Here is a 20,391-nt window from a genome sequence, read left to right on the forward strand (position 1 = left end):
AGGGACTTGATCTATCTTGCCTTCTCAGAGAATGTATGAGAATCTACTTTCAGGTTCTTGCTCAGCTGTGTGTTACCTCTGCTAGGGTATTGTGTATCTGAAGTGCTGGCATCTGTTTTGAGCTGCAGTATACGATTTTTAAACCCTTGTAACATTGTGTATCAGCAGATAACCATGTTTCCTCCCACCTCTCATACCTCCAGACAGGGGATTTAATAGTTCTAGAAAACTGGGCAGCCCAGGTGGCTCAGCGGCTTAGCGTTGCCTTCAGCCCAGGGCCTAATCCTGGAGATCCGGGATTGAGTCCCACGTCAGGCTCCCTGCATGGAACATGCTTCTCCCTCTGCTTGTGTCTCTGCCTCTCTCTCTCTCTCTGTGTCTCTCATGAATAAATAAATAAAATCTTTAAAAAGTAGTTCTAGAAAACTGATGTATAGTTATTATAACATTATGGCATCTGCACATGATTTCAGCAATCTCATGGTTAAAGACTTGTGGTTAAGAGAAAGAAGAATCATAGATTAGTTCTTAGATGGAGACAAAATCTTGCCTGACATGGGTGGATGAAGACACATAGTGAACAGTATTTACTTTTTGCATGTCCAACTATTCATATCTAGTACATCCTAGTATGACTATCTTGACTGGGACATTGGCCAACTATCACTTACTCTCTGGTTAAATGAGACTGACCTAGCTTTCTAGCTACAGGTGTGCTCATGTCTCAGAAAGGCCAATTAGTGCAATCCATCACCTTGGCTACATCAATCAACTTAGGAATGAACATGTAAACCAAGATCAAGCAATGTTGAGTCCGCCTTATGAGTTTGTTGCAAGTGTTAGTGCAAGCACGTTATTTCTGCCTAGAGATGCTGGTGGATATCTTCCCAGCACATGAAAAGAATCAGCCTGAGAGTGAGGTCTACACAATGGAAAGTGGCACTTCGACTTGGAGAAAGACAGATTCCCAGTACCATTATTTTAGTATTTGGATCCCCTCATGCCTTGAACTCATCACAACCCTAGTGTTTTCAGTCATATGAAATAATCATTAATCAACAAGAGTTCTTAAATGACTCAGAGAGCAATGAGTAGCTGGGAAGGAAAGATTGTTGTACTTCTAGAGAGGAATTTGCTCCCTTAATTCATCAATATTTCCTCCTTCATTCCTGGAAAATGGGATTATACTCTTCCTGTTTGGGAAAAAATTTGAATAGAAACTTTCTTGATTACTTGATTACTTTCTCTTCTAAGAGAGATTACAATCAAGATTCCTTAAAAAAAAAAAAGATTCCTTGATTACTTTCTCTTCTGTAAAAGAAAGCACAGCAAAAAAAATCTGATGTTGTGTGACCCATTTGTCAAGGTTTACTAAAAGAGAAGCTTACTCAGCCTCAAAGACAGACATCCGTTTCTTTTTTCTTGTTGAGCACCCTGCTCTCAGGAGCAGTGGGTCCTCAGCTTGTACTAGAGACTCCTTTTTTTTTTTTTAAGATTTTATTTATTTATTCATGAGAAACACAGAGAGGGGAGAGAGAGAGGCAGAGACACAGGCGGAGGGAGAAGCCTGCTTCTATGCGGGGAGCCCGACGTGGGACTCCATCCCAGGTCTCCAGGATCACGCCCTGGGCTGAAGGCAGCGCTAAGCCGCTGAGCCACCTGGGCTGCCCGAGACTCCTATATTTTAGATGCTACCCTGCACTCACCCAGCCATCATATTGCACTGATGTGAATTTTCTGCTTTTGATAATGTACTGTTACCATCAGGGAAAGATGCTTGATGGGTATGTGGCAACTCTGTACTATTCTTTTGCAACTCTAAGATTTTTTCCAAAACAGTTATTATCTTTTTTTTTTAAAGAAAATGTCTTGGTCAAGACTTCAAATGAGATAGGACAGGTCTCAGGGTGGGTGGAGCTGGAGCCATACACACCGGATTTATGAGGGAGATGTTGTCACTGATGGTTTCCTGACTTGATTGTGAAAAGGAAACTGTACACCAGGCAGTGGAGAACCAAGTGTCAGGGTAAAACCTTTACCCACACATCTTGGAGACAAGGTGGGCAGGAGGGAGCCTCGATGGCCCAGTCCCCCTTCTTCCTTTGAACTATAAAACTGAAGACGGGATTTTGTTCTGGGTGGAAGGGACACTATGCTCACAGAATTCCTGTCCCTGCTTTGCCTTGGTGAGTCTCCAGGACTGGGACAGATGGGTTTGGGTGGGTGAGAAAATTCACGGTGAAGCGGGGGTTGATGTGAAATGATGTCTTCTGTGTACTGGACACATGCTACCTGTCAGAGTTTTGTGGGCTGTGGTATGACATGCCTCTGTTCTGGTGCTCGCACACAGGAGATGGGAAGTGAGGTTCAGAGACGTGGGGTGACACCCTCGTTTACTCAGCTGAGAAATGCAGAGCTCCCATGAGTTCTCCAAACTTTATTTGTCCAAATATCAGTCTTGCCATGAATGTTTGTTGGCATATAGGAGGGCAGGGCACATAGGGTGTGGAGCTGTAGGTTTGGGTACAGACCAAGACTACAGAAAAGGGCTATGTCTGGGGACAATGAATGAAAAGAAAATTTTCTGACCAGCCTTATCCTCAGATTGGTTTTTTCTTTCTTTTTTTTTTAAGATTTTATTTATTCATGAGAGATAGGGAGAGAGAGAGAGAGAGAAAGAGAGAGAGAGGGGGGCAGAGACACAGGCAGAGGGAGAAGCAGGCTCCATGCAGGGAGCCTGATGTGGGACTCGATCCTGGGACTCCAGGATCACGCATTGGGCCGAAGGCAGGCGCTAAACCGCTGAGCCACCCAGGGATCCCCTCAGATTGGTTTTTAACTGTTCTTAACTTGAACATGATGCAATCAAAGGGACCTCAGCCTGTAAATGAAGACCTGGGATTATGACCTTGGCTTGATCTCATAGGAGCCCTAGACTACGAACCAGCAGCTCCACTGACCAAGACTCTGGTTCTTCTTTCGTGAGTTGGGGGTGAGGGGTTGTGTAAAGGCTATCAGGACTTGTCATTTGCCGTAGTTCCTTCCTCCTTCTGCAATACAGCCCTTCTTTTGGGGTAATGCTCCTCCCACACACACATTTGAGCTTTAGGGGTGGCTGTCAGTCACTATGCACCAAACCTCCAGCTCTCCAGCTACAGAGCAGAATAAGCTGGGCAGTCGAGAGACTGACCTCACTCTGCCCGTATTCATTTCCAGGGCTGCTGTGACAAAGTGCCACAAACCAAGTGGCTTAACACAACATAAATCTACTCTCCCACAGTTCTGGAGGCCAGAGATCCAAGATCAAGGTGCTAGCTGAGTAAATTCCTCTTGAATGCTCTGAGGCTCCAAGGGAGAATTCATTCCAAGCTCCCCTCGCTTCTGGGGACAGCTGGCAGGGCTGGGTTCCTTGTTTGCAAACACTTTGCTGCAATCCCTCATGCCTTCACGTGGCCATCTTCCCTCTGTGTCTGTCCCCACGTCTCTCCACTTCTAAATTATTTTTTTTAAGATTTCATTTATTTATTCATGAGAGACACAGAGAGAGAGAGAGGCAGAGACAAAGGCAAAGAGAGAAGCAGGCTCCATGCAGGGAGCCCGATGTGGTACTCGATCCCAGGACTCCAGTATCACGCCCTGGGCCTAAGGCAGGCACTAAACCACTGAGCCACCCAGGGATCCCCGATGTCTCTCCACTTCTAATGGGGATGCCAGCCATACCGAATTATGGGACCAGCCTACTCTGAAATAATACTATTTCCAAATAAGTTCACACATTCACAGGTATTTGGGGTTAGGACTTGAACATATCTTTCTGGGGACACAAATCAACCCATATGATCGCCCTCCCCTCTGGCCATAATCATCATTCCAGGGATGGATCTATGTTGCAAAGCAAGCCAGTCCAGCTCTATCAAGAAATTTCTCTACCAGTATTGGGATACAGATAAATTTTGGTCCTCTATAAGTGTAACCTCCCAGAGATGCCCATCTTTAGCTGCCTACAGCTCTGCTTCCAGGCTCCTGGTCCTGTCCTGACAACATTCAGAGGGAATGACACATGGCAGCTAAGAAAAAAGACCCTAACAGCACTAAATCCCTGGGTCAGGATGCTCTGGAAGCCAGAACCACCATTGCACTTAACGGAGGTTGCTTCCCTAAACTAATACAACTAGTCATTTCCACTTAATCTTATTTTGGGTAGACTTTTAATATTCGAATCTTTATATATCTTTAGTACAGAAGGTAAACATACCTAACTCACATAAGATTTTAAAATTGTATTGAGGTCCAATTCACATAAGAGCAAACACTATAAAGTATACAATCTATTAGCATTTTAAACATTCACGGTGTTGTATAACCACCATAAAACGTTTTCATCACCCATAAAGGAAATGCTGTACCTATGAACCAGTCACTCACCATCCCCTTTCCCACAGATCCTGGCAGCCACCAATCTACTTTCTGTCTCTACATTTAGTTATTCTGGGTATATCATGAAAATGGAATCATGCAACATGTGACCTTTCATATCTGGCTTCTTTTTCTTGGAATGATATTTTTAAGGTCCATCCATGATGTATCACTGCAATGTTTCTTTCTACAACAGAATAGGATAATATTTTGTATAATACAATATAATCTTAACATTTTATGTAAAATTTTTAAGTTCTCCAGATGATGAGCTCAAAAGATCTGTTAAATTATAATATTTTTAAAAGATTTTATTTATTTATTCATGAGAGACAGAGAGAGAGAGGCAGAGACACAGGCAGAGGGAGCACCAGACTTTCTGTGGAGAGCCTGATGCAGGACTTTATCCCAGGACCCCAGGATCACAACCTGAGCAAAAGGCACTCAACCACTGAGCCACCCAGGCGCCCCTTGTTAAATTGTAATTTAACAGTAATCTGGAGGTCCAATTCTGGCACCCAATTCCAATGTGTGAGCGTGGGGCCCTGACACCACCAAGCAATTCTTGAACATCAGTTGGGTGTTCTGTAACTTAACTAATTCTGACACTATTTACCTGGAGTTACCATCAGATCCTATAGGTAAGGGCTCAGTCGCACAAGACTACCCCCACTCCATTTTAGATGCCAATGACAAGTCCGTATTGTCACCTGATCAACTGGCTATATATTAGGAGTTCCCATTACCCCATCTTTGGGTTTGATTAATTTGCTAGAGAGGCTCACAGAACTCACAGAAATATTTAACTTACTAGATCATCAGTATATTCTAAAAGGATATAACTCAGGAACAACCAGATAGAAAAGATGTGGAGGGCTAGGTATGGGGAAAGGGCAGGGAGCTTCCATGTCCTCTCCAGGCACACCACTCTCCCTGTGTCTCCATATGTTCACCAAACTGGAAGCTCTGTGAACCCATCCTTTTGAGCTTTTATAGAAGCTTCATTACATAGGTACCATTGATTATACCATTGGCCATTGGCAATTGATTCCATCTTCAGCCTTTCTCCCCTCTCCAAAAGTCAAGGAGATGGAAATGAAAGTTCCAACCTTGTCACCATATGGTTGGTTCCCCTGGCAACCAGCCTTCATCCTTAAGTGTGGTCCAAATGTCACTTCATTAACATAATGAAAGACTTTTATTGCATTCAATGCCTAGAAAAATTCCAAGAGGGGGGTGCCCGGTTGGGTCACTTAGAAGAGCATGGGACTCTTCATCTCAGGGACATGAGTTCAAGCCCCATGTTGGATGTAGAAACTACTAAAATAAATAAATAAATAGACTTTTAAAACGTGGTTAAGAAAATTCCAAGGGTTTTAGGAGCTGTGTGCCAGGAACCAGGACAAAGATCAAATGTATATTTCTTATCATAAATCACAGTATCACATTCGTTTTTAGGGAGCTGTGGTTTCGAGTGTCCCCACTCCTTCCTATCTCTGTGGAAGGTGCTAGCACCTAATGAGGCTGGACATTGTCCTGCTCTCTGTTTGATGCATGTGAGACTGTTCTGAATGTTAAATGTAGGATATCTGGCAGAGCAGGCAAACATGGTAGCTGTAGGGCAGATGACAGCTGTCTGCCAAGGATCTACTAAATAATATAAACATGTAAGTGGCCAGTGTCTGTAAAGAGTTAACCAAGTGACAGATTCTTGATAATTGGTGGGGGTTTTTTAAAAAGATTTTATTTATTTGAGAGAGAGAGCGGGTGAGAGAGCACAAGCAGGGGGAGCAACAGGCAGAGTGAGAGGGAGAAGCAAGCTCCCTGCTGAGCAGGGAACCCAATGCGGGGCTCAGTCTCAGAACCCTGAGATCATGACCCGAGCCAAAGGCAGACACTTAACTGACTGAGCCACCCAGGTGCCCCAATTGGTGGGTTTTTATTGTACTTCCTGAGAAGTGCTTTTTTCAAGTTATCCTGCCTTCCCCTTAAAGTTTCCTCTGTGCAGCTAGCCCTCCTTGTCTATATCCAATGTGGTCCCTTTTTGGGAAAGAGGAATGAGTTCTAAGGAATCCAATGGACGGCATGGAGATTGTAGTTAATAATTCCATGTTCTCATCACACACACACACACACACACACAGAGGTAACTATGAGCTGATGAGTGTGTTAACTGGCTTAATTGTGGTAATCATTTTCTCTATATATCATATTCTCTATATATCCTGTTGTGTAACTTAAATATATACAGTTTTATTTATCAAAGAAAGAGAACTCCTCCCTCACTTTCACAACCTATTCTCCAGTAGGGTTTCACAATGCAAAATGAACTCAAGGCACCTGTGTGCTTTTTTTTTTTTTAAGGGAATCACTGTGCAGAATATTGGCTAATACCAGAGCTGAGGCAACATGAGTCTAAAAGCAGGTTTGTGAGGAAAGAACTAAAAAAGGACCATGAGGGACACCTAGGTGGTGATCCCAGGGTCCTGGAATCAAGTCCTGCATCAGGCTCCCTGATGCATCAGGAGCCTGCTTCTCCCTCTGCCTATGTCTCTGCTTCTCTGTGTCTCTCATGAACAAATAAATAAAATCTTTTAAAAATTAAAATAAGGGATCCCTGGGTGGCGCAGTGGTTTGGCGCCTGCCTTTGGCCCAGGGCGCGATCCTGGAGACCCGGGATCGAATCCCACATCGGGCTCCCGGTGCATGGAGCCTGCTTCTCCCTCTGCCTGTGTCTCTGCCTCTCTCTCTCTCTCTCTCTCTCTGACTATCATAAATAAATAAATAATAAAATAAAATAAAAAATAAAAATTAAAATAAAAAGGGACCATGAGACCTACGACCCCCTGACCACCCAGAGGATGCTTTCCTACTACAAATTCCCACCATTATTACTGCAAACTCAGACTCAGTGCATCATCAGGCCACCATCTCCTTCCTTCTTGGTGAAGTTTGAGGGTCCATGTTGTGAGTTGACTCCTGAGTTTAAAGAAAGGCCAGATATCCTGAGACACTCTGGCATCTAGAGAAATTCTAACATCACCTCTTGACATACCCCAAGACTAGTTTCCCATATTTCCATTCATGAAATGACCTTTCTATTCCAGAATGAAATGCATAGAACAGAACACAGGAGAAGTAGGGTCTAACATTTATATAGATCAAAGCCACATGGAAAGGGCATTTAGGACCATGAATGTCTCAAATTCTTCATGAAAAGAAGAACCTGGGCAGAGAGAGTGGTTTCTCCCCATTTGAATCAGAGAGGAAACCCTCTGCTCACACTCCACAGTAAAATAAATAACCATTGCGTTATCTAAGTGACAAAGGTGAAGAGTTCAGTCATAGAAAGCAGGAGAGGAAAATACAAGTAAATATGTGATGATATTTAGATGGTGAAAGACTGATCGTGAAAGCAACATGATAGATCAGAAAAGGTTGCTGGAATTTTGTATATAAATGAATATACAAAATGAGAAACAATGGGACATAAGTAACAGGTTAAAAAAATCAACCCAAAGAAGTGCCTTCAAGAAATAAGATGGATGGAACACCTACGTGGCTCTGCTGCTAAGTGCCTGCCTTCCACCTGGGGTGTGATCCTGTGGTCCCAGGATCAAGTCCTGCATCGGGCTCCCTGCATGGAGCCTGCTTCCCTCTGTGTCTCTGCCTCTCTCGGTGTGTGTCTTTCATGAATAAATAAATAAAATCTTTAAAAGAAAAAAGAAATAAGATGGATCTTTAACAAATTAGTCATGCACTCTCTGCCTGATATATACTCAAACACGAGTATGTAATTTATGTCTCATAAGGGTTTCTCTTCCAGGGCTTTCCCTGGGCTTTGAAGACGAGAAAAAGAATGGTGAGTTTTCTCGCATAAACTCTATCTGTTCCTGCATCCTATATTTTCTCTTTAATCCTCTGAATTCTAGGAGGGCATTGGTGGATGTCATGATGAAGAGTCAGACTAACTCTGAATTCTTTGCCAGAAATGCTTCCCAAACCCACGCTCAGTGCCTTGCCCAGCAACATGGTTGAACACAGAGGCAACGTGAGCCTCAGGTGCCAGTCTCACTTCCAGAATGTGACATTCATGCTGGGGAAGCTGCAGGACTCTGGGTACAGGCAGGAGCAGAGATCCACAGGACATGAGGCTGAATTCCTCCTCACTCACCTGGAGCCGAAGGATGCTGGGATGTACTTTTGTGCCTACAAGACAATGGTCTCCCAGGAGTGGTCAGAAGAGAGTGAACACCTGTGGCTGCAGGTCAAAGGTGAGAAAGGCAGCTTCAGGTTTATTCTTGAGGCATATAGTCCTTTTCTTGTGATGGAGCCTGGTTGGTGAAAGAAGAATCCAGGAAACAAAAAGACAGGAGTGACCACTTGGGTGTAAAGTATGGGAGAAATGGGAAGTGAGTGTGGGGACAGGCTCTCATCAAAGATTATGAGTATGTATCAATGAGGTGGATGTGGGAGAGTGTTTTAGAATATAGATGCCAATAGAAAATTTGAGGTACAGTATGGTCAAAGATGAAGAGATGACTGTCTTTTTTTTTTTTTTTTAAGAGATGACTGTCATTGAAAAAAACATAGTTTGTTAGACTTCCCAAGAAGAGGGGTATGCCATGCCATACAGGGCCATATAGAGAAGTATCAGGGTCAGTGAGGAAGCAGAGGGAGGGATAAGACTAGGCAAGAGCCTTTACTGTGGTTTCTGTAAGAAGGAACAGGCTTAGGATTAACTATGGGGTATAGATGCTGTCCCTGACTGTCTGGTATCTGGCCCTGAAGTGATTAGGGCAGGGGAACCCTGGCCCAGAGTGTGAGAGCCATAGAGGAGGTGGTTGGAAGTATGAGCTCTGGATTGGTTGTTTTGCACTTAAGAAGGGTGCTTGCATCTGGCTCCTTGCATGGGTGGGGGGTTGGTTGGGAAGCTCACTTCTCCCTCTGCTTGTCTCTGCCTCTCTCTGTGTGTCTCTCATGAATAAATAAATAAAATCTTTGGGAAAAAAAAACCTTAAAAAAAAAGAAGGGTGCTTGAGGGAAAGTTGTCTCCTTTCTCTAGGAAGTGGATACCTTGAGAGGGGATATCTCTAGGGTCAGCAAGGTCCCAAGATATCAAAGTGTTGAATACAGAAAATAAAAGATGTGGTTAATATAGAGATGGGTAAGAATGACCCCAGGTGCATTGGAAATGTGGATGCCTTGGTACTTCTCTTCACCCCTGTTGCTTTGTCCTCTTCAGAATCCCTCCTAAAACCTTCCCTCTTACTCAATATAGACCCCGAGATGACTCCAGGTCACAGTATGAGACTCTGATGTCTGATTCCATACAATAGACACAAATGTATTGCTCTTGCTCTGCTGAAAACAGGGATTCCAGAACCACTACAATTTGAGAAAATAAGAAAAATCCATAAGACATCCCTCATTTTTGCCTTCCCCACTTCAACAACAGAAATTTGACATACACCCACAAACAAAAGTGCCTTTGTAAAAGTTGTGGGATCTGGCACCCTACAGCAAGAGACCTGAGAGGAGTCTCACTCGCCTGTGCATTGAGTAATAGGCAGACAGATCTCAGTGCCAGCTGTGGAACCTGCAGGAGACTGTAAATTAGTTCTAGGCCCTGTTGGCTGTGGTCTGGAAGCACCTGGAGACTTGGGCAATCACCAATGACAAGAAAATCTGTGTGGAAGTCTATAAACCAAGACTGAATCATGAAGAAATAGAAAATCTGAACAGATCAATAACAGATAAGGAGATTGCCTCAATAATAAAAAATCTCCTATTGAAGAAAAGCCCAGGAACAAATGGCTTCACTGGAGATTTTCACCAGATATTTAAAGAATAATGCCAATCCTTCTCAAACCCTCACAAAAAATTGAAGACCTGAGGGTGCCTGGCTGGCTCAGTTGGTAGATCATGTGACTTTTGATCTCAGGGTCACAGGTTCAAGCCCCACGATGGGCATGAAGCTTACTTAAAAAAAATTGAAGACTAGGGAACACTCCTACACTCGTCTCATAGGCCAGCGTTACCCTGATACCAAAGCCAGATAGCGACACTAAGAGAAATCTACAAAGCAATATCCTTGTAAACACAGATGCAAAAATTCTCAACAAAATGTTAGCAACCAAATCCAACAGCACATTAAGAAGATCATATGCTATGGATAAGTGGGATTTATCCCTGGGGTGCAAAGATGGCTCAACATACACAATCAATAAATATGATAAACCACGCTAATGAAAGAAAGACAAAAATCATATGATCATCTCAATAGATGCAGAAAAAGCATTTGACAAAATACAATGCCCTTTCAAGATTAAAAACTCTCCACAAATAAGCTATGGAAGGAATTCATCAACATAACAGAGGACGTACACAACAAGCCCACAGCTAGCACCATACTCAAAGATGAAAGGTCAGGGGCACCTGGGTGGCTTAGTTAAGTGTCTGCCTTCAGCTCAGGTCATGATTCCAGAGTCCTGGGATCAAGCCTCTCAAGGGGCTCCCTGCTCAGCAGAGAGTCGTCTACTCCCTCCCTCTCTCTCTCTCTCTCTCTGCCCTTCCCCCGCTCATTCTCTCTCTCTCTCTCTCTCTCTCTCTCTCTCTCTCTCTCTCTCTATATATATATATATATATATATATATATATATATATATATCATTCTCTCTCTAAAAAAAAAAAGAAAGAAAGAAAGAAAGGTGAAAAGTCAAATGCTTTCCTCTGAGATCAGAAACAAGACAAGGAGATCCACTCTCACCACTCCTATTCAACATAGTACTACTGTCTTTATTTACAGATAATCTTATATATGGAAAATCCTAAAGACTCAACCAAAAAACTGATAGATCCTGAATAGCCAAAGCAATACTGAGAAAGAAGAACAAAGCTGGGGGTGTCACAAATTCTGATTTCAAACTATACTACAAAGCTATAGTAATCCAAATAGCATGGTACTGGCATAAAAATAAACACATAATCAATAGAACAGAATCAAGAGCCCAGAATTAAACCCTCACATACATGATCAACTGTTTGGCAGGAAAGCCAAAAATATTCAATGGGAGAGAACAATCTCTTCAATAAATGATTTTGGAAAATTTGGATAACCACATGCAGAAGAATGAAATTGGATCCCTTTCTCACACCATTCACAAAAATTAACTCAAAATACATTAAAGACTTAAATGTAGGACCCCAAGCCATAAGACTCCTGGAAGAAAAGAGGTGAAAACCTCCTTTGCATGATCTTGGCAATGACTTTTTTTTTTTGAGATGACACGTAAAGCACAAGAAGAAAATGCAAAAATAAATAAGTGGGATTGCATCAAGCTAAAAACTTCTGCACAGCAAAAGAAACAGTAAGATAAGAAGACAATCTACCAAATGGGAGAAAATACTTGCAAAATGGTGGAACAGGAAGATTGACAAGGAATAGGAATGGGAGGGGGGAAATTAGCTGGGTCATTTATAAATATTTTTATTATTAAAAATAATGTCAAGGGGATCCCTGGGTGACACAGCGGTTTAGTGCCTGCCTTTGGCCCAGGGCGTGATCCTGGAGACCCGGGATCGAATCCTACGTCGGGCTCCCAGTGCATGGAGCCTGCTTCTCCCTCTGCCTGTGTCTCTGCCTCTCTCTCTCTCTCTCTCTCTCATTCTCTCTCTCTCTCTCTCTCTCTGTGACTATCATAAATAAATTTTAAAAAATTAAATTTAATTTAAAAAAAATGTCAAACCCCAGAGGTATTAAAAGAGTCATGTGGGGGCACCTGGCTGGCTCAGTCAGGTGAGCATTTGACCTCTTGATCAGGTCATGATCTCGAGGTCGTGGGATCCCTGGGTGGCTCAGTGGTTTGGCGCCTGCCTTTGGCCCAGGGCGCGATCCTGGGGTCCCAGGATCGAGTCCCACGTTGGGCTCCCTGGCATGGAGCCTGCTTCTCCCTCCTCCTGTGTCTCTGCCTCTCTCTCTATATATATATATGTCTATCATAAATAAATAAATAAATCTTAAAAAAAATGATCTTGAGGTCGTGAGATCAAGCCTGGTGTCAGGCTCTCTGCTCAGCACGGAGTCTGCTTGAAATTCTCTCCCTCTGCCTCTCCCCCCCTCAAATAAAAAAATAAACAAACAAATAAAATCTTTTTTAAAAAGCTATCTAATATTCTGGCCCTGATTTGGGGACCCAGTGAACATCCCAAGAGTAGAAAAGACATTCTCCAGTTCCCAAAGAGGGGCTAAAGTCCATAAGAAGAACATGAGGACCTAAGTGTCCAAGGTTCTCCACTCAATCATTGTGATTATTTTTTCTTGCATCCTGTTTCCTAGATAACGATGATGGACGTGGAGCTCCTGCAGCAAAAAAATGTAAGATAATTTGAGTGATGTTTTTCCAAATTATATTTACCTCATGCAGCAGGCAGTCCCCTGTGATTAAAAGGCACAGAAGGAATCTTGATGCCTGTTTTTTCAATGTGATTGGGAGAATGACTGCCTTTCTGGCAGATGACCGCTAAGCTCCTCCTGGGTTCAGGAAAAGCTGATGAGTAAAACAGCTACAGATGCGTCATTTATCATTTTACATAATGAAAAACGATGGTGGAGTTTTGTGAAGAATGGGGATGAGATTGTGTTGTCTGGTTTGGGCAGACCCCGTGGAGGACCCATGGAGCCCAGGTGCTTTGGGAATGTGTCTGACCAAGAATGTGCTAAAACTTTAAAGTTCTAAAAAACTGGTGAATATTAAGTTATTTTCTCTGGTGTTGCTTTTCAATGAGGAATTGACTAAGATTCTATCCTGGGAGATGCTTGTAAAATTTAGAGCTTTTGGCATCTTTGGATGAAAATGGGAGCTCATCCAGATTTTAATGGCCAAATATATAACATAAGTTGGCATCTAGTTGCTTACTCATCCTTAATTTCTGCAACTCATAACCTCCCTGTAATCCACTCCAAAGAGCCAAAATTGTTCAAGGCTGTCATAACCAGTTTTTTTCAAAGGTATCTCCCAAAATGTCCTTGCAAAATAAGTAATAGCCTTTGAAAATGTTTTTATTCAGTATTAGCAGACTTGGGAAATGATTTCTACTTCACCTTTATGAACATAATTCACACCAGGAATGTTTTCTTGGAGAGACCTGAAATCTGACAGAGTCAAGGAGCATGGACGTATCTGAAATAAGGCAGGAAGTCTAGTGCTGTGTGAGACAGGGAAGAGGAAGAAGTGCATTCATGTTTTTAGCTCTTGCATTATTTATTTTCTTTCTTTTTTATTGACTCATAATTCACATTCCATAAATTTACCCTTTTAAATAAGTGTACAATTCAGTGGCATTTAGTATATAACAAGTTTATGCAACTGTCACCACTATGTAATTCCAGAACACTTTTATCACCCCCAAATGAAATCTCCTACCCTGTAAGTAGTTTCTCCCCATTCCCATACCCATGACAACATCTAGAGTGTTCATACCTTTCAGGTAGGGCAAGTAATAGTGCTCTGAGCATCAGTGTGCAAGTACCTGTTTGAGTCCCTGCTTCCAGTTTTCTTGGATATCTACCTAGAAGTAGAATTGCTGAGACATATGGTAACTCTATGTTTAACTTTTTGAGAAACTGCCAAATTGTTTTTCCAATGTGGCCCCAACATTTTACATTCCCACCAGTAATACATGAGGGTTCCAATATCTCCACGTCCTTGCCAACACTTATTTCCCTTTTATTTTATTATAGACATCCTAGTGGGTGTGTATATAATTTCTGAAGATGTACTTTCTGAGTTCAAATTTATACTGCAGCAATTCTGAACGGAATAAAGTCTTTCAGCCCAGATATGATGTCCCAGGCCCATATCCGGATGTCTCCATGCACACAAGGCCAGGCCTCCTCTCTGGTGACGGTGACTTCATTTACACCCCGTGTCAAGCTGTGTCCCACTGCTCAGCCTGATTCCTTTACATCAACACCTGAGACTTTGTAATTTACTCTGGCAGTTTGTAAAGAGTGATATGAAATTTGGCCAGGAAATGTGGACATCTCAGGGTGAACTCAGATCAGCAGGTTATGGGGCCGTATGAAAGCGGAAAAGTCTTGTAATAGTCTACTTCTCATTTCTAGTGAGTGAGTCACTGTGGAAGAAGCCAGAGGCTGATGTTTCTCTGCTTCCCATTGAGGGTCCTACTAGTCTGGGAACAGCTGCTTCCATCCTGTTTCCTTATGTCCCTGGAGATGTGCAGAGAGTTTGCTGCTTTTGAGGGTCTCCTGGATTCAGTGCCACCAGAAGACTCAAATAAGTATTAATGTGAATGTAACATTGTAGGGGGTACAGGGGAAAGAGGGCTGAGAAGTAAAGGACTGAGCAATCATCCCTCCACCGCATCTTTTGCATGGAGCTGGGAAAGTGGAGGAGACATAGAAGGTCACACACCCTGGCAACTGGTGACCAACAGAACTAGGGCATTCATGCTTCCACAAATGGCAGTCATGGTAAAGAGATGTCCCTGGAATACATAGATCCCGAGGCATTTTGGGTCCTTCCTGGCAGTCCCCCACAAAGAGAAGCAAGTGTCCGCATTGGAAGGTGAAATAAACCATGATCCAGAGCGCATTAAAATGGCAAAGGGATCTGGGCAAGCAGTGTGGAGCACTGGCATCGTCTGTTACAGAGGGAGACAGGTGTGGGTGGGATATCGGGAGAGAGAATAATCGTTATCACCGCAATCTCATTATCCTACATCATGAGTCAGATCCAGGCTCTGTGCTTTGAAGCCAGTGCCTTCCATCATTACCCAGCTCTTCAAGTTAGGGATTCTCATCCCGCCCCTGTCCTTTGTACCCCACCTTCTGGAGGTAGAGTTGACAAAAGCATACAATGTGGTGGTTTGATGCACGTGTACACCGTAGAAGGACCAAGTTAATGAATACATCCTCCCTTTGCATATTTGCCTTTGGTTTTTGTGTGAGAATGCTTAAGATCTACTCATAGCAAATTTCAGTGTTGTCAACTATTGTCACTATGCCATCCATCAGGTCTCCAGAATTCATCGGTTCACTAGAAGCCAGTAGCCTTTTACCAGCTTCTCCCGACCTCCCCTGTCCTTGGCCCCTGGCCACCACCACTCTACTCTCTGCTTCTATAAGTTCAGTTTTTAATTTTGTTTTGTTTCACATTCCATGTATAAGTGAAATCTAATCATGTAGTATTTGTCTTTGTCTGGCTCGTCTCACTTAACATAATGCCCTCCGTGTTCATCTGTGTTGTCGCAGATGGCAATGTTTTCTACTTTTTTATGGCTGAATAATATCTGAGTATACATGCCATTCAAATGACTCTTGAACTGGGAGAGAGTTTGAATTTTCATTCATCTGAGATGGGACTTACTGCTTCCTCTGCAGCATCAGTTATTCAGGTAAATGTGCATCTCCCAGACTATGAGCTCAGTTCTCTGGTGTTTCCATACCCAGAGGCCAGCGCAAAGCTAGCCTGACCTGTGGCTGGAGGTCCTAAAATGTTACACTTACCAGGACACAAAGCCCATCCCAGCTGTGTAACTCCAGGCCATCCCCTTAACTTCTGGATACTTCATTCATGGTGGAATGAAATGGAACAGTAAAGCTATCTCATGGGCCTCTGGCAGGATGAGAAGAACATGTGTGAAGCGCCTAGCACAGGGCAGCTCACAATAAATAATAGGAATTATTACTATGGCTAAAACACTTATTGGGGATTTCCCTTGTGTGAGGCCCTCTCTGCCAGGACCCACCCAGTTAACCCCAGCTCCATCCAGTCCAGCAGCTACTGTTTTTGTCCTCACTTTGAACAGGGAAACAAAAGGTCAGGGAGGTGAAGGAAATTCCCGCAGTAATTGGAAGTTACAGCTCAGAAGTGGCAGCTGCAAAGTTTTGGAAACCAGGTTATCTGGTTCTTGGCACCTGTCTGCTAAGCTTGATCAGGGTGTCTCAGGAACCAAACTGATTCTACTACCTGTTCCTCTCCCACTAGCCACCAGATTCATCTTTGCTGCTACGTTCACCTGCCTTTCCATTTTGCTCCTCTTCCTCTCCATCTTCTTCATCAACATATGCACCCAGCATGGTGAGTTTGGGGAAGGACTGGTTTGTTTAATAAGTTGGCTCCATGTCCAGCATGGACCTCAGCATGGAGCCCAAGGTGGAGCTCAATGCAGGGCTTGAACTCACCACCCTGAGATCAAGACCTGAGCTGAGATCAACTGTCAGAAGCTTAACCAACTGAGCCACCCAGGCACCCTAGGAAAGCACAGTTTTTAAACGCTGGGGAAGGGGGATGAAATGAAAGATTTTTCTTATTAGATAAATTTCTCCCTGAGGGCACATGATGAGATGAGCACTGGGTATTATACTTTATGTCAGGAAATTGAATTTAAATTAAAAAAAATTTTTTTAAATATAAATTCCTCCCTTTTTGTTTTGTTTTGTAGGTTCATCATCACATGAAGAAGCCACCAAAAGGTAGATATACTTGATGTATCTCGTGCCTCTCCCTTCCTCAGAGACCCTGATTGCACATCTATGATTCCCATGCCTCTAGTCTCCAAAGCCCTGCCATCCTCCCCAGTCTTTAGATCCCATGCTTTAATGTGTTTCTGTCTCTTAGAACCAGACATTCCAAATTTCCCAAGGAGGAGGCTGCAGGTGAGTGGTAAGGGAAGAAACCACAGGGGAACAACGGGATAGAAAGAATAAGTCTCACTCCTGCAATCTGAGAGCTGATTTTTCCCCCTTTTACTCACATGCAGATTTATCCAACCTGGAAAGGATACGTGTCTCATGAGTTCTCCCCACAAGGTCACTTATCACCATATGCTGACCTTGTTTGCCTCCCAGTTCAGCCCATACTCTAGTTACAAGTATATCCCCAGCTCATACAACTGACAGGAGGCCAATAACATTGTGTCTAAAAACATGTGCTTTGGGATCCTTGAGTGGCTCAGCGGTTTAGCACCTGCCTTAGGCCCAGGGCGTGATCCTGGAGTTCCGGGATCGAGTCCCGCATCGGGCTCCCTGCATGGACCCTGCTTCCCCCTCTGCCTGTGTCTCTGCCTCTCTCTCTTTCTCTCTGTGTCTCTCATGAATAAATAAAATCTTAATAAAAAAAAAAAAGCATGTGCTTTGACCAAATTCATAAAAACAGAGTAGAATAGTGGTTTCCAGCGAGTGGGAGAACTGGGGAGATGTTGGTCAAAGGGTATAGACTTGCAACCAGTAGATAATTAAGGCCTGGAGATGTAATGCACAGCATCGCGATTATAGTTCACAATTGCCATACGATAAACTTCAGAGTTGCTTAGAGACTGGATCTTAATTGTTCTGACTGCAAAAAAGAGATAATTATGTGGTGGGTTAGAGGTGTTAGCTAACACTATTGTGGTAATCATGTTGCAACATATAAATGTATCAAGTCAATATGTGGCACACCTTAAACTCATACAATGTTATATGTTAATATATCTCAATAAATCAACAAAGAAACATGTGCTTTGAATTCCAGAGTAACTGGGTTCCAACTCCCCATGGCTGCTATTTATGGCCAGTATGATCTGAGACAACTCACAAAACCCCTGTGATTTGGACTCTTCATTCCTTCCCATATCTAATGGGGATCAAAATCCCCCATGAAAAGGCCTGTGTGAATCCAGTGATGGGCTAAACATAAAGGGTTTGCTGGAATTTCTGGCAAATTTTAAATGTTGGATGGATGGCATGAAAGCAACAATTAATAAATGTTAATCAATGTACATTAATCATTTTTTTCTATTTAAAATACTGCTTACTTGTGAGTCAACATTAATTAGCATTACCTCTAAGAGCAATTACCAGGTGACATTTATACATTTTTCCATAGGACACAAAGGTTCATTGGCTTATTCTTTATGCCAAAGCAAGCAAAAAGTGGCATTAGCAAAAGATGATAATTATTCACTGTCATATTTAAAAAATATTTATGCACATGGCATTCACTTAGATACATATATCTTTTAAAGGTATGGAAATATATAGTTCACAGGTTCACAAATGAACCATCAACGAACAAATCTGGTCTATTTTAAATGTTGGATAAATGACATGGATTAGCAAATTATTAATAATAATAATATAATAACATGATATTATGATGTGGTATCTCCATACAATGAATTCTATGCAGCAATAAAAAAAGGAAGAAACTAAAAAAAAAAAAAAAAAAAAAAAAAAAGGAAGAAACTAAAAAAAAAAAAAAAAAGGGAAGAAACTAGTGGTAGATACATGTGGTGAATGGATGCACTGCAAAAACATTTTGTTAAGTGAAAAAAAAGCCAGATACAGAAGACTGCCTATGGTACTGCTCCGTTTATGTGAAATTTCCAGAAAAAGCAAATCAATAGCCACCTATGGCTGGAGTGGGGAGAGCAGTTATCACTGCACTCAGGCACAAGGGAACTTTTTAGTGATGAATGTTCTAAAATTTATTGTGGCAAGGGCTACATCATTCTACAAATTCACTAAATATCATCAAATTGCATACCTATATTAGGGGAATTTCATGATATGTAAGTTATATCTCAATAAAATTGTTTTTAAAATAGCATAATATTACATAAATAATAGAATTCTTACAGGATGGTAGTTCTCATTCTCAAACATGTGCAATGATTGTTATTAATACCAGTCATAGTTATTAGTATGTATTATTAAAACTAGAGCCAAAACCCTCATCCTCCTGAGACACAGCCATTCGTATTATGGCATGTCCAGTAGGCCTTCCCACAATGATGGACGTGTCCTACGGCTATGCTGTCTGATACAACAGCCCCTGGCTACACGTGACTATTGCACACACTAACTGTACCTGCTGTGACTGAGGACCTGAGCTTTAAATTAAATGTAATTTTAATTTGCTTACATGTAAATAGCCATATGTGGGTTGTAGGTACCATATTGGACAGCTAAGCTCTAAATCCTGTCTCTCTTTCTCAAAGACTGAAAGACCCCCCAGGGAGTGAGCCATGCTGATCTAAACCCCAAGGCACCACCTAAGGCAGCTTCTGTGCCCCACCGAGGAGTCCCCAGGATCTTGTGAATGTGCAGTGCGGCAGGTGAAGGAAGAACAGCCGGACCCCTGGAGAAGGAGAACATGGGTTAACATGCTGGGGATGACTGGACACATGGCAACCAGGTCACTGTGTCCTTAGCTCATAATCCATAGTAATAAAATTAAGTTTATGCATGAATCAGGCATGCCAAGGGGCTGAGGGAAAGGAGAACAACTATGGAGTTTCTTTTTGGTATGATGGAAATGTGGAATTAGAAACTGGTGATGACTTAACTCTGGGAAATGAACAAGCAGTAGTGGAATGGGACGTGGGCAGGGGTTGGGGTGACTGGGTGATGGGTACTGAGGGGGGCACTTGATGGGATGAGCACTGGGTGTTATGCTATATGTTGGCAAACTGAACTCCAATAAAAAGAAAAAAAGAAGAAACTGGTGATGATTGCATAACGTTGTGAATATACTTTTAAAAAAATACTGAGGGGTGCCTAGATGGCTCAGTCAGTTAAGCATCTGCCTTCAGTTCAGGTCATGATCTCAGGGTCCTGGGATCGAGCCCCAAATTGGGCTCCCTGCTCAGCGAGGAGCCTTCTTCTCCTCTCTCTGCCTCTCCCCTTGTTCATGCTTTCTCTCTCTCAAATAAATAAATAAAAATCTTTTTTAAAAAATAAAAATAACCCACTGAATTGTACACTTTAGAAGCATAGATTTTGGGACACCTGGGTGGCTCAGCAATTGGGCGCCTGCCTTTGGCTCAGGGCCTGATCCTGGAGTGCTGGGATCGAGTCCCACAGCAGGCTCCCTGCAGTGAGCCTGCTTCTCCCTCTGCCTATGTCTCTGCCTCTCTCTCTGTGTCTCTCATGAATAAATAAATAAAATCTTAAAAAAAAAAAAAAAA

The 20,391-nt window shown here is 42.6% G+C and overlaps 1 protein-coding gene across 3 annotated transcripts; it reads left to right on the plus strand.

The window, feature by feature from the left end:
* Window positions 1–1,951: 1,951 nt before the first annotated feature.
* LOC112645032 (V-set and transmembrane domain-containing protein 1-like) lies at window positions 1,952–19,905 on the plus strand. Of its 3 annotated transcripts, XM_025424016.3 has the most exons (8): window positions 1,952–2,186; window positions 8,243–8,278; window positions 8,406–8,690; window positions 12,755–12,793; window positions 16,428–16,520; window positions 16,885–16,915; window positions 17,061–17,098; window positions 19,423–19,905. In XM_025424016.3, exons 1-8 carry the CDS (start codon window positions 2,153–2,155, stop codon window positions 19,425–19,427), a joined length of 561 nt encoding a protein of 186 aa, XP_025279801.1. In that variant the 5' UTR covers window positions 1,952–2,152; the 3' UTR covers window positions 19,428–19,905. The 3 variants fall into 3 exon arrangements, with proteins under 3 accessions (XP_025279801.1, XP_025279802.1, XP_035568644.1); XM_025424017.3 differs by lacking the exon at window positions 17,061–17,098 and having other exon boundaries at window positions 19,423–19,898; XM_035712751.2 differs by lacking the exons at window positions 12,755–12,793; window positions 17,061–17,098 and having other exon boundaries at window positions 19,423–19,901.
* The last annotated feature ends 486 nt before the right edge of the window (window positions 19,906–20,391 follow it).

This window comes from Canis lupus, chromosome 1 (assembly GCF_003254725.2).
Source record: "Canis lupus dingo isolate Sandy chromosome 1, ASM325472v2, whole genome shotgun sequence".
NCBI classification, from domain to species: Eukaryota; Metazoa; Chordata; class Mammalia; order Carnivora; family Canidae; genus Canis; species Canis lupus.

Excerpts from the sequence above, each read along its gene's own strand:
- LOC112645032 (XM_025424016.3), top strand. The coding sequence starts at position 2,153 with ATGCTCACAGAATTCCTGTCCCTGCTTTGCCTTG. Across the intron at positions 8,691-12,754 it reads CCTGTGGCTGCAGGTCAAAG|ATAACGATGATGGACGTGGA; the intron begins GTGAGAAAGGCA and ends CCTGTTTCCTAG. Across the intron at positions 12,794-16,427 it reads AGCTCCTGCAGCAAAAAAAT|CCACCAGATTCATCTTTGCT; the intron begins GTAAGATAATTT and ends CTCTCCCACTAG.